We start from the raw sequence: 26619 nt of genomic DNA on the forward strand, positions 1-26619 counted from the left end.
GATGATAGCATCAGGAATAACAAACAGGAAATGACCTCAGATCCTCTGTGAAAAATGCCAAAGGAGTTACTGTAAAGCGGATAGGTCCTGAGAGACATCCTCCCTCTAGGATATGGTTGTATTTTTGGCCATTTTTTTTCTATTCCCAGCTAAAAATGGATGAAATAGAAAAAATAAGCCTCACCCTTGTTAGCTGACCAGTACCTTCATTTTTAAGTTTGTTCATCTAACAACAAGACTTAGAAACTTAGAAACTGATTTCCATGTTTTGTAAAGTAATAAAGGCAAAGGACTTGAGTCCACAGACACAGGTCATTCTTGACAATCTCCACTGATGGTTCCTGATTCTCAGGAAAGGAATTTTCACCATGGTTGAATTGACTGATAAATTAATAAATTGAAAATAAATCAATTCATTGTTTGTTTCTGCACTATTTCATAACAATAAACATAGCAAGACTTGACAATAGTGTGTAATTTTTTTTTTCTGTTACACATCCTCACTACATACACTGTATTGTCATGAAGCATTCTCTTTCAGGCTTTCTATTCACATACATGTAAACTGTGCACCATACAGAGTGGGCTCTTCCCTATTGGTCCTTGGGGAAGCCCTGTCCCAGCAGCACCTGTTTGACTTTACCAAGAGGATGTCCCCTCACCTGCCAGCCCCCCGACCTACACACAACAATGCAGAAAACTCTACACTCCTCTGAAACACAACACAGGGATATACAGTGTTAAATATAGATCTCTGAACACTTGTCCCTGTGGAGCGGCCATACGATACCATTGTCCCTGGGTACATTAACACCCACACTCACACAAAGATGAATCTTTGAGCACGGCTTGAGGACAAGTAAAGGGGCAAGACAAAGGGTAGTTTCTGCACCATGGTGCCTTCCTCTCTTCCTATCTGCCTCCAGGGCAGGGCTTCCCTGTCACTGAAATCGTGATACCAGAGCAAAGAAAAAGATCCTGCAGCATCCCAGTTCTGTTGTCCATAAAGGGTCAGAGTTTGGCTTCCTTGTCAGGTTTTGTTTCAGATGTTTGGCTTTGTGGAAGAGATTTGGTGAATGTGCTCTGCAGAATTGGAGAATCCCATTTTAGAGCAACATCAACTGAGATTTAAGAGACAGTAATACAATCACTGCCCCCTTCTGGTCACGACAGGTACTGAATTGAACAGGGACAAACAGGCTACTCTCTTTCTTGAATTCTGGCATGCTGTGACTGATTATTATGTATCCCATTATTAGATTGCTAATACAGATGCATCAGTTTATGAGACCTTTCAATGTTGTAACTAGTTTTAACTACTTTAACTACATACTGCATGTAGTGTAGACCCAGTAGTCAGCCTCTCAGGAGGGTGAAAAATTAAATCTGAGGGTTCATGATCATTTTGAGTAAATGTAATTTGCACCACCATGCAGTTAAAAACTATATCAAATCATGTGAACAAATGTCCTTTGTATCCATCATAAAGTCTCTGACATTTTCCTTCTCAGGTCAAAGAAAGTTAGAACCTTTCCCGGACTGGTTTCACACATTGGGTGTGAGATAGTTTTTCAGTCTTTCCAGTCTTTATATTTTTGTGAAGCCACTGGGCTGGCAAGAAGCACCGAGGTGCATCCTGAACATGTTAGTTTACACCCAGACTGCAGCTGTGTCAACAGTATGGCCCATGCCACGGGCTCCGCAGATACTGATAATGTGTCAGTATATTATTGAGGACAGAGATAAGGTGGATAACAAGTTTTTAATGGCCACAACCTCTGACTATAAACTGCTGATCTTTGGCTGGTTGAGCTGTGTCAGTTTTCAGTGAATTGTAAATGATAAAATTTACATCCTAACATTTTCAGTATTAAAAAAGCAACAGTTTAAACCTTCCTTACCACATGATTACTGTGTTTTAACCCTGAATGAAAGAGGCTTTCAGTCCTTAACCAAGCTTCAAAGGAAGAAAAGACGTTTTTACCAAATTACACATGAACTCTATAACTCACAGTACAGTTAATAACTCCTTTGATCATCATCGTCCTCATAAGGTTTGGTATGTTCCACTGATCCAGACGCAGGGGGAGTTATAATTAAATTACTCTAAAGTGGCCTCTGCCTCACTTTCCTCTCTAAATCACCATATGGAACTGATCTGCTGAGGTTATACTGAAGGGCCTGGGCCCAGGACAGAGGTCAAAGGTCACTGTGGGTCATCAGGGCCCCATCAGTGTCTTCGTATCACAACTGCCTGAGGTCAAGTCAGCAGTCTCAGACACAGAGCTCAGCTGTAGATTTATTTGTTAAGGCGGATCTCTTCACATAGAATTAAAATCCTGACCACAGTCAAAGGCCTACTATATTTAAAAGTATCACAGAAAGACAACTTCAGTGATTACTCATATTCTCAAAGGGAAAACGAAAATACCAAAACTCTTTAATTTGAGCTCACTATTGAGGAAAAGATGCAATATTAATGGAAAATAAAGAAACTCTCTGGTTCCTTTATGGAGAAATTACTTTAAAGCAGAGACATTTTATCAGCAAGTGAACTCAGCTACTGGTGTTCTACGTGTTTACCTTTTTAACTTGCTAAGTGGCTAATGTGACAAAGGCCAGAGGTTAATCCAATGAAGCAGACTCCCAGGTCATAAAGAGATCCCTGAGCCACTTCAGTTCTTCATTTGGAGAGAGCTGAGTGAAAACTCGAAGGTCCAGGACAAAAGGTGACTGAGTTCACTCATAAAGAAAAACAGTCCACAAGTTATGTCCAAAATTGGACAAAAAGGCGTAATATTAAAATTATTAATTATAAATTATTATTCATTATTAATATTCTATAGATGATGAGATATTTCACTGTTGGACCACAGTAGTCGACTGACAGACATTGCAACAAGTCCTCCAACAAAACAAGTATCTAAATTACTATGTACTATGTTTTTTTTTTCTTGACATTGTCATCTATAGAGCCATTCTGCTCACAATGCTAAAAATAACCTAAACAGAGAACCAACTTCATCCACAATAAACCTCATCCTCAAAAAAATGAATTCATCATTGTGAAGGACAGAGGCTCAGTTTCTTTTAGAAACGGTTTCTCTTGTTTTGTCAGAGTAGGTAGTGTTGCCAGCGTTAGCACTGATAACCACGCACAACCTGCCACCCCATTATAAGGTCAGAGGCTAGAGGTCAATGTCTGTGCCCACCACCACTGACCAGTGCAGAATATGTGTGGGGGGGTGGGGTGTGGGGGTTAGTATACACAAAGGGACACAATAGTCCTGGCTTTCTCCCTTAACTCCTACATCCACTCTCCATTCACTGCTTCCTGGGTATCTGGTGTTAGGAGCAGGCTGAATTCCAGAGTTTGTTTCTTTCCCAAGGTTTCCATTTACAACAAACACCGGGAAGAATCTGGCGAGGATAAACACACAGAGGGAAACACACAGCGCCAGAGCCGACATTCCTCCTATAGAGCTGAGTTATTATCAGTAGTGGCTGGAAACAGAGGAAGAGACTGAAGAGTGAGAACGTCTTGAAAACTTATGACTAATATGAGATTCAAGAAAGAGGCAAAAAATGATGTATGTAATTTTGAGAATTTTCATTTTATGCAACTTTATACTTCTGCTTCACTGTGATTTTGTTTTGATGCCAGTGCATTTATTCTAGAGTTGATAGTTGATTTATTCATTCGTTAAAAAAAAACAAAAAAACATAGCTGACAACTATTTTGATAATGAAATAATTTAAATTATTTCTTTAACCTCTTCTTCATAAAAACATATTTATGATTACACAGGTTTTTATCTGTATGCATTTTTATGTGTGTGCTTATGTGTGGTCATGGCTGGCTGCAGTTACTCATTCAGCCTTGTGCTCCACTGCCTGAGGCCTGTAACGTGTGCCTGCTGTCTGTTGGCTGGAGATGCTATCATGTGTGATCAGTGTACAGAGTGTTTGTTGGCACATGCTCTCAAACAGCAGTTACAGTCGTCACACCTGTGAGAAGAAAACCCATGCACCTGCCTCTGTTTCAGCCCGATGTAAAAATCTGCATCTGTGTGCGAGCAGGAGGGAAATGTGGGATGTAGATTTAGTCATTTACACAGATGAGATCAAGTTATCAGGGCATGTTGAGGCCATTTTACCTGAGGAGACAAATTACATTGCCCTTATTAGACATGTAAGATCAGCAGGGTCATGGGGATGGGACCCAAAGGATCAGTGATGTAAATGTGAGTGAAATGAGGCAGGAGATTGGTGTGGATTACATCCAGCATGTTGGTGCAAAACATCACCCCTGAGGAGGATTCAGCCTCTGTGACTCACTCGTCAAACTGATAAGCTGTTGGTTAAATGTATGTCCAGTCAAGCAGTTTTAATGAGAACGAGTTTCACAGTATTTTATGGTTGATAGTTTCTTACATTAATGTATTTAAAACAATTTCATGGTAATCCATCCGGTAGTTGTTGAGACATTTCACTCCAAACCGCAAAGTGGTCTCACAGTGGTGAGAAAAGTCCCCTGACTTTTCTGTCAGGGCTTCGCCAAAGTCATTAGGATTCCTCCTCTGGGAACCAAGAATGTCTATACCAAATTTCATGGCAACCCATTGAGTAATTGCTGAGACATTTACCAAAATTGCCTTCACTGGAGCCACACCACTTGTGCAGTTAAAAAATGTGGGAAAAATTATGCCTCTTGATGCTTACTGCTCAAGTTGTCATTGTGTGTAACTTTCCTTTCCTTGGATTTGCCAAACTTCTTCCATGGAGTTACTAAAGAAGCCTTATCTATCCTGCAGCATCAAAAATTAACTCAATTCTTCACAACAAGAAAATGCCATGGGTGCATCATTGGAGAAATCATTTAGAGTTTTTTTCATCTCAAGATTCACTCTCGCTACGTAGAGTGATTTTCCGCGTCTCCACAGGCTAAGACCAGGGAGGAAAAATGGAAAGCTGCCAAAAAAGGAGCTGTGATTTTGAGAATCCTGCCTCGGGTTAAAAGACAATGAACTATAGCAGGCTTTGATCTGCGTTCATATCCAGGCAGAATAATGATAGCTCCTTTGACCAGAGCTAATGATGTCTGTGGTGTGTAAGCATATTGCAGAGGGGGATTTGTAGCCACACGGGCACCTTTAATGAGTTTTATTTGTTTTGTTTTATCCCCCTCCACCTCCTTCTCACCTCAGTACACAGAGTAATGAAGAGGGAGGGGTAGTGTGGGTTAAGAATCAGCCTTCTCTACACCTTCATGGGGCTAATTATCCAACCCTCAGGAGGGTTGTGAGGATCATCTCACAGCCTCACCTGAAGGAAAAGAGATTTTTCCTCCTCTCTGGACACATAATTCTACATTAACCTCCTTCGTTAGTCTACATTTGAGTGTGTCTGTCTGTATGCTGCTGTTGTGGATGAGGCTAATTTCACTTGGCATATTGTTACTAACTATTCCCCTTTCAGCATGCAGCTTTACTGACTGATAGGGAAGAACACAAGGTATAAGTTTTAAAATCCTCACAAGTTTGATGGCAAGTTAGTTCACCAACTCTTGAGGAAAAAAATGGTCTCTGCTTTGTTTGCTAGATATTTACGACTGTTCAACAGTTTGACACGTGACTGAGCAGCTGATTCTCAGAGGAATCTGCATGATGAGCAGCACTTTACTAGTACAGAGAGTCATTTGAGTCAACATATAAATAATCAGAACGTATTGTGTAATCAAGCTGTAAGTGGTGTTTTACATGGGATGAACTATACTGGTTATTTATGCATTTATCTAATAATATATAGTAGTGTAACACTCTCAGCAGCTATTTCTCAGCATTGAGACCTTTTACTTGAGATACTTCATGTATAAAAGGAACTGAATACTTCTTTTACCTCTGGTGATAACTGTCAATCACCACTGCAGTGGCTCAAAAGGTAGAAAAAAAGGTTTATGACAAGAAGGTTGGTAGATTAATCCCTAGACAATCTGAGACACATTGCATGTACTAAGAATACCTTCAGAAAACAGACTCCAGAATAGTTTTTTAACTTGAGTAAAACTTTACAAACTTTTGTGTTAATTCTGCACTAAACTAAAACACAGACTCAGAACCTCTCCAGGGCTCAGCATTAAACTTTAATCCATCTGTCCCACATCAGAGTAATTTTCACTCTCTCAGAAGTCATAATCACTGACACAGACATTGCCTGGAAAGTGTGTCCTTTAACCGTATCGGTCACAGCACTTTCTCCACACAATACACTTCCTATCTGTCTGTTGGACGGCAGGTCCCAGTCCATCTCTTCCTCATTAAGCATATGTCTCACTTTCCATTTCAGACAGGAGATAGCATAGAAGTGCACACAAAAGCACTATTTTCAGGCCCTTCTCCTCATCTCGTCTAAAAGTCTAATGAGAGCAGATCAAATATAACTGACACCAAGGGGAGACAAAGGGAGACGTAGCCCTCGATGAGAGATGAGGCGAGGCAGAACAATGGACCTGAATGTGCCGTCACTGCGGCGGTATGGAGCAGGACCAGTGAATGCAGATGATTCTGTAATGAGGGATTAAGTGGTGGATTATGGGTCTTTATTAAGATGTTTCTGATCCTCATTAGGCTGAATCTCGTATCAGGGCATCGATTCCCTGCTCGCTCGCTGGATTGGCCGTTCTCTGGAGGAAGGAGAGAGTGGAAAGAGAAAGAAAGACTGAAAAAGAACGATAGAGAGACATGTGCCTTTAATATGCTCCTCTGAGGCATCTAACAAAAAGCTAATGTATTTATCTTGTTGGAGAATAAGTGAATAATACACTCAGTTGCCAGTTTACTGGGTGCACCTAACTAAAACTAATGCAGTCTAATACATCTGTCCTGCAATAAATCCTCCTTCACGATGGTTGTAATGTTCAGTTTTTATTAAAACTGTGTTAAAGCGGTGTTGATTCAACTGTATGATCATTCTGGGGGATGTAGTTTGTGGTTCTGCCATAGGCAGCATTTCTATTCATGAGTTTAACAAGACCAACACTCTGCAGCCATGCTAGCTGCTCTTTGAGGCTGTCATTTTGGAACAGCAGTGCTTTGAGCTAAATGCTTGTGTCAGCATGCTAAGGCATTCACACTGACAATAGTAACAAGGCAGGATGTTTACCATGTTCACCGTATTACTTTAGCATGTTAGCATGCTAGCATTTGCTAATTAGCACTAAACACTAAAGAATCAGAATCAGAATCAGGTTTAATCGCCAAGTACGCAAACACATACAAGGAATTTTTTTTTGCCGGCATAAAGTACCGCTGAGGCTGATGGGGATGGGGATGTCTTTGCTGTGACAGCCCAGTAAAACTGATTGGAGTTAGAGACACAGTGAAGAATTCACCTTCACTTCATGTTTGCAGACAAACACAAGCAAGGGAGGAAAAAGATAGAGGCCATGTCCACGGTCAAGCCTGGAGTGGCAACTAAAAGGATTCACAGATGAAGAGATAAAGAAAAAACAAACAGAGATTGACTGGGAATCATAAACAGGTGGATCATCAGGCAGGAGAAAACTAAACACACACAGCACAACAGACAACCTGAAAGGGAATGAATGAAACTGGGCTGGTATAAGTAGGCCTACTAACGAGGGAATGGAGAACATGTGAGTAGGTGGGTGTGGGGAATCAGGTGACTGGGAATGGTAGGAAAGGCTGGGGTTACTGCAGGGCAGGTGGGAGTGGCAGGATCTGAAATGATTGAGTTAGTGATTGTGGAAAAGTGGCAGCCATAATGAAAAACCAGAACTGTCACATTTTGCAGGTTTTCGGTCATAAACCAAAGTATTGGACAAATAGAAATTTTGACTTGATGATGGTGATGAAAAGTCAGGGAATCAGTGAAGTTATTTTAGCTCATCCTGAGAGGGACATGAATGTTTGGTCCAAATTTCTGGGCAATTCATCCAATAGTTGTTGAGACAAACATTTTGTGGCAATCCAACCACTAAATGTCCATTAGGATTCATCCGCTGGGCACCATGGGAAGTTATACGAAATTTCATGAAAATTCATTCAAAATGTGTGAGAGTTTGATGGAAATGGTGGGGGGAAAAAAACACAAATCTTACCGCACCATGTTTTCCCATTTAAGTAATTTTGGTGAACCACGTCCATGTTGTGTGCTTACCTGTGCGACTGCTCTGTTGTTGTGCTCCTAATGAGAACAGACTGAAGGAAACACACAGTCGAGCAGAAACAAACCCAGACAGGCCAAAGACAATATTTACATCTCATGCACCCTCCGAGTGAGTCTACAGGCAAACTGGAACAGTGTTAATGTAATCAGAGAATCACAGCTATTGCAGTATTTACATGACAGTGTCCAAGTTTACTATGTAAGACTCTAGACACAACGGTTTAAATTCCATTCAGATTTAGACTAAACTTCCTTCAGTTCAGGGCAACGACTTCAGCTGCAGCAGCAGCTGTCCTGTATGTGTGTCTCAGACCATCTTTGTAAGAAGCCTAGCAAAGCATGCTCTTCTTCACAAGAAAATAAGGTGATGTTTGGCAAAGTTTGAGACCACAGGGTGTGACTGTTATATTCTGAGGCGAGTACAGGTTACTCTGTGAAGCTTTTGACCACTATAGAGCACTATAGAGCAGTGTTTGGTAAGACTTTTTAAGGGGTCCTGCATGTTATTTTTTATTTAAATTGTGTTGTTTTTTGTGTTCAGCCCCACAACCAAAACAATCTAGTATATGCATCTGCAAGGAGATTGGAGAACCAGACCTGAGATCATAAAATTGTGGATTGTTGTGAAAATTTTGGTGGGAAATGAAAAGTGAAAAACGAATAATTGAATGAGAACGAAAAACCTTCTCTTGTCTGTCTACAACTGTCCCCCCTGTGAGTTACCTGTGAGATAGAGGATTAAACTGACCGGCTTTGGTCCGTATTAATCTGGGGAAAGACCACAGGTGCTCAGAGTAAAAAACAGCTTAAACACACCAGCAGTTCAGGTTATGACAGCTTTATTCAGTGCAAAGAGTCTAATAGCAGGAGTCAGTGATGCGCCTCATGCTCATGAACCTCATGCCGCTCCAGCCCATGTTCATGAAGCTCCTGTACTCGCCGGGCCTCATGTACATCATCCTGCCTCTGTAGTGGGGCTGCTCGTACATCAGCCAGTGACCCTCCATCACGTTGCAGGACATGCAGTTGGACATGCGGTAACGGTCCATGATGTTGTCACAGTCGTCCATCAGCTCATGCATCTGACCCCCGAAGTTCTCCCTCTCGTAGATCCTCATCCTGTAGGATCCCCTGTACTGTGGTGCAGAAGAGGAGTAGGTGTAACTCAGAACATTGCACAATTTTCATAAAACTTGCTGTAAAAAAAATTATTGTATTTTAAGCTGTCCACAGATATCCTCCACAATAAATCCATCCACCTATAAGGTCTTACCATGGGGATCATGCGGCAGGACCTAATGCAGTCGCTCATGCCCATCATGCTCATGTAGTCGGCGTACTCGCCCCTCCTCATGAAGTACTGGTTGCCCATGTAATTTGTACGGTCGTACACCATGAAACAGCCTCTCTCCACCCTGCAAGAGTGGCACCTGCTCAGGTAGGAGGACATGTCAGGGCAGTCACTCATGCACTCATAGGAACGACCCTGGAAGTTCCTGTCCTCGTAGAAGATGATCTGAAGGTGGTAAAGAAGCAGGCTTTGGTTAGCACATGTGAGGCAAATGAGAGGCACAGGTGTCATGTGTTCAAGTTTAAAACTGCACTTCTATTTTTTTAGAGTATGGGAAAAACACTCAGTAACTCTGGGTTTGTCACTGTGAGCTACACTTTTCACTATACACAGCCAAAATGTTGAGTTTGGCTGTATTCCTTCCAAATACAGCATGTGTTGTGTTTAAAGCCATGAGGGCAATTTCCAGTTTATCCCCTTTAGGATTTGGTGGCTGTAAAAGCAGCAGAAGCCTCAGAGTAGTAATATTATGAAAATGAAAACTTACCCTGCTCATCATGTTCATTCCAGTGGAAGTCATTTTGCTGGTCAGTGGGCTGCTGCTGTTGCTGCTGCTGCTGCTGGGACTGCTGCTGTTCTTGCTCTTGCACCAAACTGTACCCTGCCTGGTTTAACCCTTTTCTTTTATACCTACCCCACAGACTGGCCTTTTGTCTAAACCCCCTGAGCCAGCAACGACGCCATAGAAATGCACAGAATATGGAGGGATTGTCCACATTTCCAGGGGCCGGTGGGCTCAGAAACCTTTTCAGCTGCCATTTCTCGCACAACACAGGGGTCACAAAGTAGGTGAAAGGGTTAACAATTGGAGGTCACACCTTGACATTGTTTTTTCAGTGTGACATACACAGTTTTGTCAGCAACAACATTTTTTTCTGTTGTTTTTTTTGTTTGTTTTTTGTTCCTGACACATAGTGTGTCATTCATAAAGTCACTGACTTTAGCATGTTGCAGTGCTTGAGGAACATTTTTGTATAGCATTCTGTCTTCACTTCTGTAAGTTTCACGTAAACACCATACTTACCTACATGTAAAAGCATTGCAATAATAATTTTCTGAAAGGTAAACATGGCAAAAAGAGTATAGAAAAACATAAGTGAAAATATATAAATTATGGCACTGATTAGTTTGATGTAATAAAACCTATGTTTAACCCTTATTATAACCACACAGAGTGACAGAAACTCAATCCAGTTAAACTGACAGTGATTTATTGGATGTTGCCACAATGTTATGAACTTTACATAGTGATACAATGAGCCATGTTTTGCTCATGAAGAATGAAATGTAATTTAAAGATATTTAAAAAAGCTATTAGAAAATGTTAGGAGGGGGTCTTAGCCACTGGTATTAGTATTGTATTCCTAATAAAGTGCCTGGTGAGTGTATGTACTAGACTCTGATTCTTATGCTGCAACACTGGTCAGGGGCCCAGTTGGCAGCAACAGTGCAGCGGTGGCTTGTAGTTCCACTTCTCGGCACAGGAAGGCGCTGTGACCCGTGCTCGTACCCACCCTGTGATTCTCTTGGTAACAAAATCTGTGTTGTCAAACGTTGCTAAGGAAGTTACAGAGCTACCCATTAAAATAGCCACTGTGAGACTAACCAGCACTGTACCAGAGGTAACTTCACTTTACCATGAAAAGGCGTAAATAATTGCGCAAGACGGAAACGATCAACATTACCTATACATTAAAACCATTTTATAAACGTCCGCTTTAAGCGTTAGCTTAGCTAGCACGTATACCGCTATTGTTGTGCTAACATTTAATAGCCTTGCTGACTAGTTGCTGTCTGGTTATTAGCTCACTAAGTTAACATAGAGGGTTAACTACTTTGGTTTATGACCGAACTAGTTAAGCGATGAAACTGTAAAACGACAGGATTTTTTGATTCAGTCTCTTGGCTAAGGTTAGCATTAATTAGCTCACGCTGCTAGTATTCGTTTAACGCTAACTAATTCTCGTTGTTAGAGGTCACAGTACAATCCCCAGCTAAAGCTGCATGTTTAACAATAGTTGCTGACAGCTATGCCAACAGTACCTTCAGTTGTGCAATCAACACAAACAGGTTTGTACTATTAACTGATAAAAGTCAAAAGTAGGTAAATCTTACCATACCTCATCTGCTCTATCGTGATGGGAAAATGAATAAACGAATAAAAGTCAGTCTATATTAATTTTATTATGAATCAATATTTGGATCATAACTAAACTGAACGACGCTGAAGCTTCAGATTTGCCGTGTCTGATACAGTGGTGAAGGGAAACTTAATAAATAAATAAAGAAAGTTTTACAAATCTTAAACATACAATAAAACAAAGCAATAATTACTAAAGCGGTACACTGCAGTAACAAAGATGATTAAATGAACAGTTAAAGTTATGTAAAAATAACAGGAGACCTATAAGTGTTTACTTTGCGGTCTTTTATTTGACAGATTATTATTTTAAATTACGAATTCATATGGTTTTCTACTGAACTTAGAGCCACGTGAAAGCAGCTCCTGCAGTGTTTACAGTCTGCCTGCAAACTTCAGACTGAGGTGTCCATTTGTAGCTAAACAAATTTGTTTCGAAGCCAGCATTTCACTGAACCATTTTCTCCCCTATATCTTCAGGTGTATGTAACTTAGCGATGAGAGAGCATTGTCCACCTGACCACAGCTGGTCACAGACATGACGAGAGGATGGCTGAGAATGGAGAGGACAGCGGCCTCCTTCAGTACTGTGAGGGTCCTGACCTAGTTGTCAGTGACAGCAGGCCACTCAAGACATCCTTGGTAGATGTCAAACCATGCAAGGAACATAATGAGGCCCATAAACTCACTGTTAAAAACACAGAGAGAGAGATCAGTCCATACCAACCTCGGCCACCCTCACTACCCAGGCAGTCGAAATCCAGCAAAAGTGGCTCAGTTGAAGCAACAGTGAGAAACAGGAGGCTAAGAAACAGCCAGGAGAGTCTGAGTGACCCGGCTGAGACTGGCTCCTCCACAGACTCGCTTAAAGAGGACCAAACAGTTCCAGCTCCAGGTGGGCTTGTTGTCAGTAGTGCTGCCACCACCAGGAACCAGGACTCCAGTGTGAGACCCCACTCTGCTGTTGCGACAGGATCCCCAGTCTTCCGGGAGAGAGGGGGCAGTCTTTCTGAGTATGAAAGGAGGCCTCGCAGCCAGCAGAGTGACCCCACAGACCACTGGGTGAGGTCCTCCAAGGTGCGTCTGTCTCCGGTGCAACCCACTGGGCCGCTGCCCGCTCTAGAGAAGAGCTATGTGTCAGCCACTTTAAGGGCTGCTAATAGGATTGACAAGGATTGTTTGGATTATGTCGGGCTGGCCAGAGAGAAACTCGGGGAGAGACTCCACAGGAACCTGAGCGACAGCCGACTTCTGGAGAACATGGGGTCAGATAGTGCCTCTGTCAACTCCATGAGGTCCACCTACAGTGTGCTTAGCCCCATCAGACCGCAGGATGTGAGGAACAGGTACAGTAGGTATAGCAGACCATGTAGATGATGTAGCTGGAGTCATCCTCAGGTTGGATGTGAGGCTTACTCTTTCTGGTGTTAGAAAGCTATTCCAAGCGTACCTAAGCTCCTAATTTAGACTTGTGAATGACATAAAACTAGCTAAATTTAGAACCGGATCTGTGTATTTCTATTAATGCATTAATACATTGCAGTAATATAGCTTTTTAGTTGCACTTATAGACTGCTTTGTCAGTAGTGTCTCAGTCTGAGCTCTTTCCAGGCTTCAACTACCTCATCTTTATACTCATCAAAAGAAAGTTACTGTGCACACGCACTGTTTACAAATGAGGTAAAGTATGTTATATCCACTACAAGGTTCTAGTATTGATTCTGTCCTCTTCTTGGAGCTGATAATTATAGCACATCTGGAGCTTGGTTCACTATCAAGAGTGAGTGTAGAAGCAACTGCAGAAGACTGTTAATTTTGTCCTGAAATCAAGGCTCCAGAAGCAGAACGTGACAGTGTGGAGGGGGATTAACACGGGATCAGAGGAGATGCTTGTTCAGCACAGTTTTTGACAGGAGGAGGAGCAAAAAATTAGTCTTAGTTGGAACCCAGTAGGGAAATGAGTGACATTACATCTTAGATCTTAGTCTTTTTCTTATATTAAAGATTTAGTTGTAATCAGCTGAGATGAAGCATCCTTAACCCATCCACTGTGCAAGTCAATTTAGTTGCTAATAGAAGCTCTAATTTTCCTTTCCAACGTGTACTCTCTAGGAGCTTTCTGGAGGGCAGCGTGCTGGGAAGCGGTGCCCTACTTGGGGCTGAGGAGCTGGACCGCTACTTCCCCGACAGGAGAGTTGGAATCTACGTCGCCACGTGGAACATGCAGGGAGAGAAGGTACGGAGAAATCATTTCCGATCTTATCAGTGCCATCACAGGTTCAGGCACCAACTGACTTGTAACCGAGTTTCTGTCATTTTCAGGGGCTGCCAGTCAACTTAGATGATCTCCTCCTTCCAACAGACTCTGAATTTGCACAAGACTTTTATATTATTGGGGTTCAGGAGGGCTGTCCTGATAGGTATGATGTGTTTAGTTTGGTTTTCATCATGATCATTGAATAAAAGTGAGCTATTATGATTGATTGTTGGCTGTAAAGTCTATTGCGTATGTGACCGTGTGTGCAGGAGGGAGTGGGAGAACCGTCTTCAGGAAACTCTGGGACCTTATTACGTGATGCTGTATGCAGCATCACATGGGGTTTTGTATCTCACTGTATTTGTCAGAAGAGACCTCATCTGGTTCTGCTCAGGTCAGTCACAGAGTACAGGATATAGACATCAGTTTGGGACTGAATAAATTCTGCTAGACCTAAAAAAGTTAGTCAAATAATCTATGCTTTGCTTTGCTTTTGTGTAATTTGTGGAAGATGATGGTTACATATCTAGTTCACAGTTAGTTTTGTGTTTGTCCATAACTCATTTGACCCCAACCACAACATTTGTTCTGTTGACCCACACAGAAGTGGAGCATGCCACAGTCACAACCAGGATCATCTCGCAGATCAAGACAAAAGGGGCTGTGGGAATCGCCTTTACCTTTTTTGGCACTTCCTTTCTGTTCATCACATCCCATTTTACCTGTGAGTAGAAAGGTTTCCAGGGAGGCCGCACACTGAAGCAGTGATGTACCATAACAGGCTGTTATCAGAGTGGCTGTAGATGGGACTGGTCTGTTCTCACAGTCTCACATGTTTCTAATTTGTTATTCGCTTATTCCTCCAGCTGGAGACGCCAAAGTTTACGAGAGAATACTTGATTACAACAAAATCGTTGAGGCTCTAGCTCTTCCGAAAGGCCTTCCAGACACCAACCCCTACCGCTCCATACCATGTAAGACTCTTTTAAGTTACTCTTCGCTGTAGCGATCTTTTTTCGTGTCCCAGCTCTTGTCCTGCTTCTGAATGCAGAATAAAATTCATTGTTATTGTTGTGCTTAGTTCGAATTACAGCCTTGATGTTGGGAAGAATATTGGCCAGCAATCTTTGATAATCAGAGGATGTAATTTTTAATTGTAGCGGACGTCACCACAAGATTCGACCAGGTCTTCTGGTTTGGAGACTTTAACTTCCGACTGAGCAAGGACCGGGTTGATGTGGAGACTATCATGAACCGCACAGTAGGCGACGATATGAACCCCCTGCTGGAGCACGACCAGCTCTCCAAGGAGATGAAGGATGGTATGTTTGCATGTAGGAGGCAAAATCTCTGTGAAAACATTTAGAAAAGTTTTTATAGAAGAACCTTGTTGTGTTTGATTGATTCTCACCCTGAGAATGTGCTTCTGTTTCTCCAGGTTCAATCTTTAAAGGCTTTCAAGAGGCAACAATACACTTCCTCCCCACGTACAAGTTCGACATAGGCTGTGACATCTACGACACTACTTCTAAACAGAGAACGCCTTCATACACAGTAAGAAGAAAAACAAAAAAATCAAAATCCATGAGATTTAAGATAATTACATGCTTTGTTAATACAGTCAGAGAGGTTCAGTCTCAGGAGAGTTAAACCTCTGTGTGTGTGTGTGTGTGTGTGTGTGTGTGTGTGTGTGTGTGTTCACAGGACAGGATCCTGTTCAGGAACAGGCAGGCTGAAGACATAAAAGTGGTCAAATACACCAGCTGCACCAGCATCAAGACCTCAGACCACCGGCCGGTCATCGGTGTCTTCCAGGTCAAACTAAGGCCAGGCAGAGACAAGTGAGTCACAAAAAGTGTTAGTGGCATCAAGTGAAGGGTGCCTTTAACAATGTATTGACTTCAGTGTCAACAGCCACTTTATACTGTGAATTGTTCTATTGTTATCAAAATAAATTATGCAAAGTAGTTACGAAATGTGATTCTTTAAGATTAATCTCTGAAATTGGAGTACCAATATTAGAGGAAGGTCTTGTGATATTTTCTGCATTTTTACCTCATAGCTATCTGCTGTACTCTATTTGCTTCTGTGTTTGTCAGTATCCCTCTGGGTGCAGGACAGTTCGACCGAGGCTTGTACTTGGAGGGCATTAGGAGGAGGATGACCAGAGAGCTGAAGATGAGGGAAGCCATGAAGAGCCAAAGTAGCAGCACCATCTGCGCCATCTCTTAGACCCTTAAAGTCGACTCGTGAAGACCAGACCAGACCAGACCAGACCGCACCAGGCTGGACTGGATCAAACTGTGCCAGAAACAGGCAGGCAGGCAGGCAGAAGAGGACCAAAAGGAAACCAGAGTTGTCTTAACTACGCAGAACTCAGTGCTGGTTGTGGTAACTGAGCAGAGTGCGCCCTCTATTGGGCATTCTTGGGAACTCTGTGAGTGTGTCTGTCTCCTGGCTGTACTTGAGGGCAGGGACCTTGAGGTCAGACAGAAGTTTGCAGGCACAGCAGCAGTCTGGCCTTTATTTATTCAGCCCCTTCAACTCAAACATGACTGAGACAGAGTTGGGGGGGGGGGCTGCCATCGTGGCTTATTCTTCAGTCACATGCTGCAGTGTGAACTGATTTAACATTGTAGGCTGCTCTGTGTAACTGCATTTCATTTTCTAATTCATTTTTCGGCATTTAAAAAGCATCATGAACCAGTGTTACGTTTTTTTTTTGTGCTACATCATTGTTCAAATGCCTTGGAAATTGTCATCAAATAACGAATGAAACATAACTGCAGTAAACACTTAGGTGTCTGCCACTGGTCAATTTTTAACCTGAATTTTATTGAGCTGAACGGTTTAGAGGAGAGATGCTGTGTGACTGAAGAAGGGAGCTGTTTTACATTACATGACATTAATGAACACTACGGTTATGACGCATTTGACAGCTTATATTTAACTTTTTTAAGGAACTCACTTCCGATGAAATAGATGGGGCATTTTATTTATACTGTTAACGCCTGTCACAAGTTTTTCTCTTATTAGGCCAAGTGATCCTTTGCGCCTGATTGTAACTTATTGCCTTATCTTTCATCTCACTGTGTAACCTCATATACACTATGAACTGTCCTTGTACTGTATGTTATGTACTGCATTAATGAACTTGCATTCCCAGCATGAAGAGCAGTCTGCTCCAAAAAAAGTGCCTGTGGGTTTCGTTTTCATTTCCTCAGGACCTCTTATCTTTTTCTATGTCACCTATGATGTAACACCCCTTAATAAACATTTTAAAACACACTTGTTTGTTGGTTAAATTGTTGTACATTACATTGCAATGCAAGACCTTTAAAATATATAATTTTATTCATGGAGGTAATTACATTTATTTACCAGCTGGTGTACAGATGTTATGGTCACATTTAACATATTCACTGTAGACAGAAGCCACTGAAATAATATTTAAATACACTTGGGTGTCTTTGGATGAACATCAATTCAAAGTTTTTTTGTTTTTTTTTTATGTCTTATCTGGCAATAGTAAACCTCTAGATTCACGATGAGGCAGAGGAGACATGTCTTTTTAAGTAATAAAATTTTGTGTACTTATTTGCTTTATAGTGGGAATCTAGACGAGGTTTGACACCCTGTCTTTTGGTTTTGGTGTGATACCTAGTAAAACCAGGCCCAGGATCATGATATCAATACCAATATCGATATCGATACACTTTATTGTTAAAAACAGGTAATGTACTATAACATAAGGCAGAGAGTACTGTAAGTCATGATGCTGATGCATTATTAACAGGCTACCTCTGGATATATTTAATGACCACTGAAGTTACTAATTTCCCAAACATGAGAAATTTCTGTTCTATTTTTTTTACTTAATCAAGTGCACGTTAAAACACAAGACAGAGTTCAATGTAAATAACATTAAGTGAATTCTCTGAGCTTACTGGCACTAGTTTTGTTAGTCAAAACAAGACTTCGTTCCGTAGTGGGGGATCGATGTACCCACCCCTGCCTCGTGTAACTGTCCGGCAGAGGGTGAATAATTTACCAATGTCAAACTATTCCTTTAATTTATCCCCTTAAAGTTTATTGAAATTTACAAGGGCACCAACACAACCAAAAAACAACAAAAGGAGTCAGTCTCTTTACAGTACATCTGAGACGGTGACAGAAACCATGATTTCCGTCTACAGTTGGCTACAGTTAAGTAGTTGGCCACACTGATCCCAAACTTTCCAGCAATTACTTTATTAATTATTTAACTATTGCTCTGTCTCCTGTGCCTGTAAAGGGAGATCATTAAGTGCTGTTGTATAAATAGAAAAGATCTGAAAAGATTGCTCAAAGTTTTTATACATTATCTCTGGAAATAGAGCAGGTCTGATGTGGAGCTCATGAACTTTAATGAGCTGTGGGTCTGAAAACTAAGGAACATAATGGCTCAATAAAACATAAAAGCGCTGACACTGCTGGGGATGTTAGCCACCCCCGTCTCTTGCCTCTATGCTGATTTACTCTGAAGATCAGTTCACAGTGTTAAAACATAAAAGGTTGGTAATGAGATTTTTAAATGGGAAATTAACACTTAAATGTTGGCTTTGTCCCTTTAAAACCAAACTCCTGCAAACCATCGGTAAATCATGACGTATGGCTTCCTGCCCACAAACAATAAATACATATACTTCAACTGTATGTGGACTACTTAAGGGTAAAATTTAACTTTTCTTTAAAATCCCCAGGCCCAAAGGTTCAGCTGAGAGCCAGGGGATTAGCTCCCTCCCTGAGTGAGCTGTGCTGAGTTCTGTGTTGGGAGGGAACACTAGTGTAAGCTTCCAGTCCAGTTTATTTACACTGTTGTTTGCCAGTTCAGACCGGCTAAATGGCGATGGGGAGGGGGTTTATCGGAAGAGACGATACATGCGGGGCAGACGTCCGTCCTTGCTGGACAGGGCGGCCTGGATGTTTTCGTACGAGGGCAGCTCCGTCAGGTCTCCCAGAGCTGCTACGGCGGGTTTACTGCGTAGCATCTTGGTGGTCACTCTTTTAATATCACTGGCTGTCACATTACCTGGAAATTAATTATTGATAGGTGAAAAAAAAGAAATGAGAGATGAGGAATTTCTCCTTGTTAGGTTTCACTTTTATGAAATTTTAAGGCCATTTTCCCACAAGTTAGAATGAATCACTATGAAAAACCTCTAACTTTTGTACAGCACTCACTTATTAGATCACACAGTTCATGTGGCAGCTTTCTCTTTCCTGTGGAGAGAACCTGGCGGCCAACATCTTCAAAAATGACCGGCCGTGACTCGAGGTTCATCATCAACATGGACTTAAGCTGAGTCTTGGCCCTCTCTAGTTCCATCTGGGCATAGAGGAAAGAAAATGCGTACTTTTCGTCATGTAACAATAATTTACACTACAAAATCTGAGGTGGAGTTTCTCTGTAATGATTGTTACCTCTCCTGCACTTCCAGCCATTTGAATGAACTCTCTGGTTATGATTTCCACCATTTCCCGCACCTGGAGACGATTGTAAAGTAATGGTAAAAACTGTGCATGAACATCAACATCAAGACCACAGTTTCACAGTTATTTCAGCAAAAGCAAGGAAGTATGATGAAAACAAACAGGTAAAACATAGCCTAGATTTATATATTATTACAGTACATCACATTTTTCAGTTCCAGCCAGCACGATATAACAATAATTCCCAATGATGAATGAGCCTGGATAAACTTTTTTTAATACCCTCTAAGATCTTTATTGTAGAAACTGAATCCAATGCTTTTGAAGACCTTTCAAGACCTGCAGATACCCTGCTGCTGTCCTGGGCCTGTACCAACCTGTCTGGGGTCTGCGCTAGCATGGATACACAGCAGTCCACTGTCCTCATAGCTATGATGGTAGGAGGTGGCGTTGTACATCCAATGATGCCTACAACATAGGAGGAAAACAACGTCAGAGAAAACTAATAAAAACTAGTTGCCTGTAGTCTGAAACAATGCTGAACTAAATCTTCAGATGCTCACCTGTTGAGAACGTTCAGGTAAAGGCGGGTGAACATGCCTTTCCCGGGTCCTCCTGCAGAAAAGGAGCCTCCTCCACCCATCATCATGTTGAGCACTGCGAATGGGATGAAGTCGTCCTCCTGTAAAGGGAAAACAAACCTTTTTTATCTGGGACCTTGCTGCTAACAGGTATCACACACCTGACTGGAGACACGCACTGCAAACACCCACCAGGAAGGAGCAGCTCTCCAGGCCGATCATGATGTGGGTGAGCTCTGGGATCGGGGTAGGGCCAAGGCTCACATCTGACATATCCTTCTCCATCTAAAGATAAAAGGTGAGGTTGCTATCACAATTTCAAATTAATAATAACTGCAGCAATGCTTACAACAGTATCTGTTATCAAATCTGGTACAAAGATAACTTGAAAACATCAAAACAAACTGATCACCTTGACGATGCCACCTGTGTACTGAGCTACAGACAGGTCCACGTTGGCCACAGTGCCTGTTTCCCACACTGGCTTCACATCCAGTAGGTATTTCCGGGCACATTCAACCAGCTGCTCGTGTTCGATGCCCACTCCTGCCAGCACCATCCGCTCGGGACGGTAGTAGTTACGAAGGTAGCTGTGAAGCACTTTCTTGTCGATCTTGTTCACATTTTCTGCAGGACAGAAGCGAGGCAGTCCGACCGTGTTGCCTCGATATGCAGCCTGGAAGCGAACAATCAAAGGTCACGCAAATGTTGAACAGTAAAAAGCTACAGTACTTCAGTAAAACAAATGACATATTTGGAGTTTAAATTCTTTTTTCTTTCAGGGCAAACTGTATCTTTCACTTTAAACAGAGAGCTAGTTTTGTACTGTCAAAACCAGTGATGTGTAACTCACAGCGTGGATCATCTCAGTGAGTAAGGGTTCAGGATCAGGCCTCATGCTTAGGTCTTCTAACTCAAAGCGTACCACCATTCTGGTCATCTCGATCTCTTCATCTGCATGTAAACAAACATATTCACTTTACCAAGACACCAGAGGAGACGCCTCGCACAGTTCTCGAGGACTGATCTGTCATCTCAAGTAAAAATGACTTAACTCACCCAAAAGGCGAGGCTGTAGAACAGCATCGGACAGAAGACTAACCACTGTGTCCAGCCCCTTCACTTCAGCAGACACTGCATACATGGTGGTATCTCTGCACGGTGTAGCGAAAGACACAGCACAAACAAACAGCAATTACTCATAAAAGAGGAAAAGGACAAGCTTCTGTTTAGAAGGCAGAAATATACAAATGTTTAATATTATAACACTGAGGCAGACATCATGCTTAAAGACGTCATACCTTGATGTTTGGCAGTCGCATATCCCTCCATGCTTTTCCAGCGTTAGCAGAATTTCATCTTTACTCCCATACTGAGCTGTGGACTTAAAAGATAAAAACAGACTGTTGTCAACATCAGTTCACAATGTAAGATGATCACCTCTCATTTTGTGCTATTTACTTTGTTGTTCCACTGTTTCTGTTTTTTCTTTTTCATCGTGAGCATGTTTGGGGCTTCACTGTTAACATGACTTTTCTATTTGTAACAGAGCCAAAACCTAGTCTTTCCAGTTAACTTGACTGTCAGCATTAATAATCAGCTTGGACTGGACACACTTAATGTGTGTGAATGAAGTCTCAAAAGCAGTACTTACAGAAAAGGCAAGTTTCTCTAAGAAATGTGCTATTCCACTAGGGTATTTTGCTTCATATCTGGATCCAGAGTTTACTAAAACTACAAAAGAAAGAAAGAAAGAAAGAAAGAACATTTTATCCACTTCAGTCTGATCCTGAACAAAAATGGGTACAAATACAATTTGCATATCATTCCTGAAACTCACTTCCAACTGTGCAGAATTGCCCAAACTTGTTTTGGGAAGCAACTTTGAGGCCATTTTCTAGAGTTGTGATCTTTGTCTCATATTTTTCCTGACCATCCACAGATGCAAACACTGGCTTTGGGATCCCAGTCAGTGGTGTAGAGAGGGAGATATTTGGGTACCTGCTGCCACTGCTGTACTTTCTGTAGGCTGCGATCCCAAACCTTTGAAAACAACAAAGCAATGCTTCTTCAAAATCCTCTAAGTAATATTTATGCCACACTATTATATATTAATGAGATAAGCAAAATATAAGATACATCTCTCAGTAGTATAACACAACAGAAACACTGAGTTTAATCAACAACTCTTTCAACAAAAACTGAACATTATAACCTTCATGAAGGATTTATTGCAAGACTGTTGTATTAGACTGCAATTTCAGCTAGTTGTATGAAATAAACTAGAAAGTGTATTTACATATTGATTGATTGATCGGTTGTTACTATAGTGTCACATATTTCTAAATAACATGCCCACATGGGCTTATAAGACACAAACAGACAAAAACAACCAAATCATGCAGCCTCCCATATGATATGATTAAACAAACAATCCTGTATTTTTTCCCCCATGCTTTAGAAACAAAATTGAGTTACAAACACAACATTAAACAACCATTCCATCCTTTTCTTCAGTAAATGCTCAAAAATATTCCTGAATTTCTGTGATACATTTAATTTAACACTGGTATTCTTGAATTCTCATAACATGGGCAGTTTCCACACTCAGCTTTTTTTTTAGCTTTACAACTGAGATTACTACAAATAGCTGATTGTGACCTATTACAAGCTGGATTTTCTTCCTTCTCTGGTGTTTTTCTTTGTGACAAGACACACTAATGCTAACGTTAATATGTGTACACGTATTCATTTATTAATAGGTTTGTTTTTTGTTTTACCATTCCACAGTTACTGGCTGCTGTATGTTAGCCAAACTGCCTCTCTGGGACATTAAGGATATACTCTAAGTCACCAAAGCCATTTAAGAGTTGCTGACTGGGCCATTAGACAGAAAATTAGAGCAACGTCAAACTTAACTCAAGCTTTATTCCTGTGCATTTAAACTATTTAAACTACTACTCCTATACACAAATAGGAATGAGTTTATGAACAAATGCCTGAAAGACCTAGGTAAAACACTCAAAGATTTAACTTCTTCATCTCTAAAGCTGTTCATCTATGTAAAACCGTCCCATCATCGAAGCGACTGGTGATTTTCTACTTTTTTAAATTTAATTAAGTCAGGAAGCAACATTAGCCCAGAGCATCGTGCTAACTGTGAGTGAGCTAATCTCATGTGCTGAGGAGGCAGAGGCTTAGCACCGAAGACCCTGAATTATAAGGGTAGTGTTGTTTTTCTGTGTTTAAGTCGAGACTGAGGACAGTTTTAGAGCGTTTATTTATAACGTGCTATTACCTTTGAACACGACTCCAGGTTCTACACCTCGACATGTGAGTCGCCATCTTCGATCCTCTGTGACCGGAAATCAACCCGGATGATGATGAAAGTCTGCAGAAGCACTTCCGCCGCAAACACAAGAAAGAAACAGAGAAAGAACGTACTGCTTTATTTCTTTTATTGCCGTTTTGTTACTGTGATAATGGTACCATATAATTAAACCTTATATCATCTTTAACCTCCTGAGACCCAGAGGAAAAAAAAGGTTTTGCCTTTGTGATTTTTTTATGATAACTTAAGTGTTGTGGTTGAAAGAACCATGTTGCAATTTTTTTTTAAAAAAAACACATTAGGTTTTTTTTTTTTCAACTGTCCCTTGTAGTGGGCATCGGGTCTTGGTTGATACATAATGTAATGATGTTATGATACTGAAATCATTTTTGTATGGATTTCCTTTAAAAATTATGTTCATGTGCCACCATTTACAAGGAACATCCCTTTCGCTCGTGGTTTTCCAGCCACGCCCCCAGCCGAGGCCTGTGCTCTCTGCATCTCCACCATTTACAAGGAACATCCCTTTCACTCGTGGTTTTCTGGCCACGCCCTCACTCAAGCTCCAGAGAGAGCCCATGCTCTCTGGTTTTCCTCAGCCACCCTCAGCTGTCCATTGTAGTGGACATCGGGTCTGAAATCCTACACCACCCACACCACTTTAATCACATGCCATGAAAGTCAGTGACATCCTTGGCTCCTGAGTGCCTCCACTGAGTGCACCCAGGTGATGTGACAGGTGTATTAAAAAAAAAAAAAAAAAAACACGGGGGCCTGTAAAAGCCCGCCCCCCTCCTCTGTTGCGGTGCTGCCCTTTATACAGTCTCCCATGAGGCCACGGGGGCCTGTAAAAGCCCGCCCCCCTCCTCTGTCATTCAGACTGCTTCCATCACGGAAGCAAGTCAAACGTAACAATGATTTGCTCATGAATCTGGAGCAAAGAGTATTCTCACTTTGCAAGGATGAAGATTCATTAACTCCCAAACAAATCTGTCTGCGTCTCTCTAATGGGAAAACAAAAGAGAACAATTGATCCTTTTGAGTGGTCAGCGGGCCAAGAGCATTTTTAGCTCCCATTTAGCTTCCCACCACTGAATCAATTTTGACACAGAAGCAGAAATAGCTCTTGAATAACATTAACACTTCCGCTTGAGTTTGAAACATTGTGCTGCAGAAAGTTTTAACTGGACTGTGCAGTTGCATCAGATTTGATGAACTGAGTGAATCATCATCCAGTCATACGTCTTCAGTTATTTCTACAATGTTCTCTATCTTGCAGGTCAACGCATCAGTGTTTTGGTTGATGTTTCTGTTGTCATACTGCAGCTCAGCCTATGAGCTCCAGGACACCATCCACACCCTGAAAGAAGAAAACCTCCACCTGCAGCACCGACTGGAGAACCTCACCCGGGCTCTCAGAGATTTAAAGCACCTGCTGACAGAGCACTCCAAAGGTAAGAGCAGTTTTATCTTGTTACTGGATTATAAATGAATGAATCTTTAGCACTGGTTGAATGTTACATTCAAGCACTGTACTTAAGTACGAAAAGTAGTAAATTATGTTCTTTTCACTTCTACTCCACTACATTTTAGATGGAAAAAAAATAATTTTTTGCTCAACAACTTTTATTTTACAGCTTAAGTTACTACTTATTTTACAGGTTAATGCATTTTTCATGCCAATTGCAGTCCTATACAAAATAGCTCCATCTCAACAGACTAGTGAAGAAAATTCTATCTTCTATCCCATTCATACAATAATAATAAACCTAATGATTTTTCTGCATTGAGTACTTTTAATGTTAACTAAAATTTTCAGTGGAGAACTTTTATTTGTAAGGGAGCATTTTTGTGGTAAAATAGTAAAGACATTAATACTTACACCACTAATCTTCAGAATGGAAGTTCTGAACAGTCATTGCTTTCACAATCTCACACAGTTTCTGGGGGGCAACATGACACAGAATACCTGCATGCCTGGAAGGAGTGGTCCCAGCACGGTGAGGTCTCAAAACGAGGTCTGACATTTTGAAAAAGAGCCTTTTCTGACACATAGATGTCTCTGTCTCAACAAGGGTCTTATGTTTTTCAGGCATTAGCGCTGAGACTCACCAAATGTTGGAGCAGGCCTTCTGTTTGACTGAGCTCCACAGTGCTGCTCAGCCTGTCTTCATCACCCCGAGCTTCCTCCGCCTCCTCTCATTTCTTTTTATTCTCACACTGCTGTTGTGACTCAGCTCCAAAAGACCAACAAATGTCAGCTTATAAATATTTCACCTAGATAATAGAGTCTGTACGACTGCAGTATAAAAATTGTATTTTGTAAATTAAATTATTATCCTGTACCTTGATTCAGAAGCAGGGGCATGAATGTCTTGATAGTAGCTATGACTCTCACATGGTACATAAGAAATATGAAAATCATTAAATTATTTTATTATCATTAAAAAAAAGTATTCACTGACAACCTTATTTTCATGATTAAAATGAGGATTTGAAAAAAGAAATGTAGATAAAATTATAGGCATGGTATATGTAAAAAAAAAAAAAAAGATGTACATACATGTACATGTCACAAGAGCAAATATGCAATGTGCACATCAAAGGTCAGAGGCCTGAGAACAAAACGTCAATAATTAACATATCTTAATATATATGTAAGTTAATTATATGCTGTACCATTTCTCTGCACTGAGAAAAGTCAGTGGGTCTTTACCACAAAGAAAGCCCTTTCAGTATCTACACTCAGCACAGATTGCTGGAGAGAACTGGGATGCTACACCTCCTTTGGTGGATTTATGTGTTTGATGTTGTCCTGAATCCAACAATGTTACATTTTGCCTGCTAAATCAGTCTTTGTCTGCTTAATTAAAATGACCCTTCCTGCATAGATTATAAATCGGTGCATTTGTACTTTAATTTCCATTTGATTATGCTGAATGGATTGCCAATTTACATTTGCAAGGACTTCATCTGGCCCCAGTAGACATGTGGCAAGACTACAGTACAGTATGTAAGCTGCAGCCATGCATGTGAATAAGAGAGACAAGCCACCGCATGAGCAACTTTGTACGTCCATGTACTCTTCTCCCCTTTTAACATGAAAAGAGTTCAGTTTAAGATTGAAGCAAGATTGAGAATCTACAGCCATGCCAGTGGCTCTGTGCATTTAAGTACAGAGGTGTATTGTGCTAATATGCTCACAAAAGCTCAAGAACAAGAGAACAGATCTTAAACTGAGATTGTCTTGTTGATAGTTGTACTTCGTTTACAGTTATCTCACCTACTAGCTAATTCTCT

At 41.2% G+C, this 26619-nt stretch overlaps 3 protein-coding genes across 6 annotated transcripts; 1 reads left to right on the top strand and 2 right to left on the bottom strand.

Annotated features, from left to right (window-relative positions):
• Positions 1-9044: 9044 nt before the first annotated feature.
• On the bottom strand, positions 9045-16697 carry LOC121184225 (gamma-crystallin M2-like). 3 transcript variants are annotated; one of them, XM_041041771.1, is made up of 3 exons: positions 16683-16697; positions 9461-9703; positions 9045-9323 (listed from the first exon to the last, which is right to left on the bottom strand). In XM_041041771.1, exons 1-3 carry the CDS (start codon positions 16695-16697, stop codon positions 9045-9047), a joined length of 537 nt encoding a protein of 178 aa, XP_040897705.1. The 3 variants fall into 3 exon arrangements, with proteins under 3 accessions (XP_040897705.1, XP_040897706.1, XP_040897704.1); XM_041041772.1 differs by lacking the exon at positions 16683-16697 and adding an exon at positions 10026-10061; XM_041041770.1 differs by lacking the exon at positions 16683-16697 and having other exon boundaries at positions 9461-9878.
• Positions 10998-17216, top strand: inpp5e (inositol polyphosphate-5-phosphatase E). Of its 2 annotated transcripts, none has more exons than XM_041041767.1 (11): positions 10998-11160; positions 12159-13033; positions 13791-13914; positions 14001-14098; positions 14205-14329; positions 14540-14659; positions 14802-14909; positions 15096-15257; positions 15374-15489; positions 15640-15776; positions 16035-17216. In XM_041041767.1, the coding sequence occupies exons 2-11, from the start codon at positions 12228-12230 to the stop codon at positions 16165-16167; spliced, it is 1929 nt and encodes a 642-aa protein (XP_040897701.1). In that variant the 5' UTR covers positions 10998-11160; positions 12159-12227; the 3' UTR covers positions 16168-17216. The 2 variants fall into 2 exon arrangements, with proteins under 2 accessions (XP_040897701.1, XP_040897702.1); XM_041041768.1 differs by having other exon boundaries at positions 11001-11160; positions 12159-13024.
• Positions 17217-17270: 54 nt separating this feature from the next.
• Positions 17271-23359, bottom strand: pmpca (peptidase, mitochondrial processing subunit alpha). Its single transcript, XM_041041769.1, has 13 exons — positions 23287-23359; positions 21829-22031; positions 21643-21722; positions 21290-21372; positions 21048-21142; positions 20842-20942; positions 20401-20664; positions 20181-20273; positions 19971-20089; positions 19785-19875; positions 19399-19461; positions 19159-19303; positions 17271-19006 (listed from the first exon to the last, which is right to left on the bottom strand). Exons 1-13 carry the CDS (start codon positions 23331-23333, stop codon positions 18837-18839), a joined length of 1554 nt encoding a protein of 517 aa, XP_040897703.1. The 5' UTR covers positions 23334-23359; the 3' UTR covers positions 17271-18836.
• Positions 23360-26619: the final 3260 nt, after the last annotated feature.

This window comes from Toxotes jaculatrix, chromosome 7 (genome assembly GCF_017976425.1).
Source record: "Toxotes jaculatrix isolate fToxJac2 chromosome 7, fToxJac2.pri, whole genome shotgun sequence".
Lineage (NCBI taxonomy): Eukaryota > Metazoa > Chordata > Actinopteri > Toxotidae > Toxotes > Toxotes jaculatrix.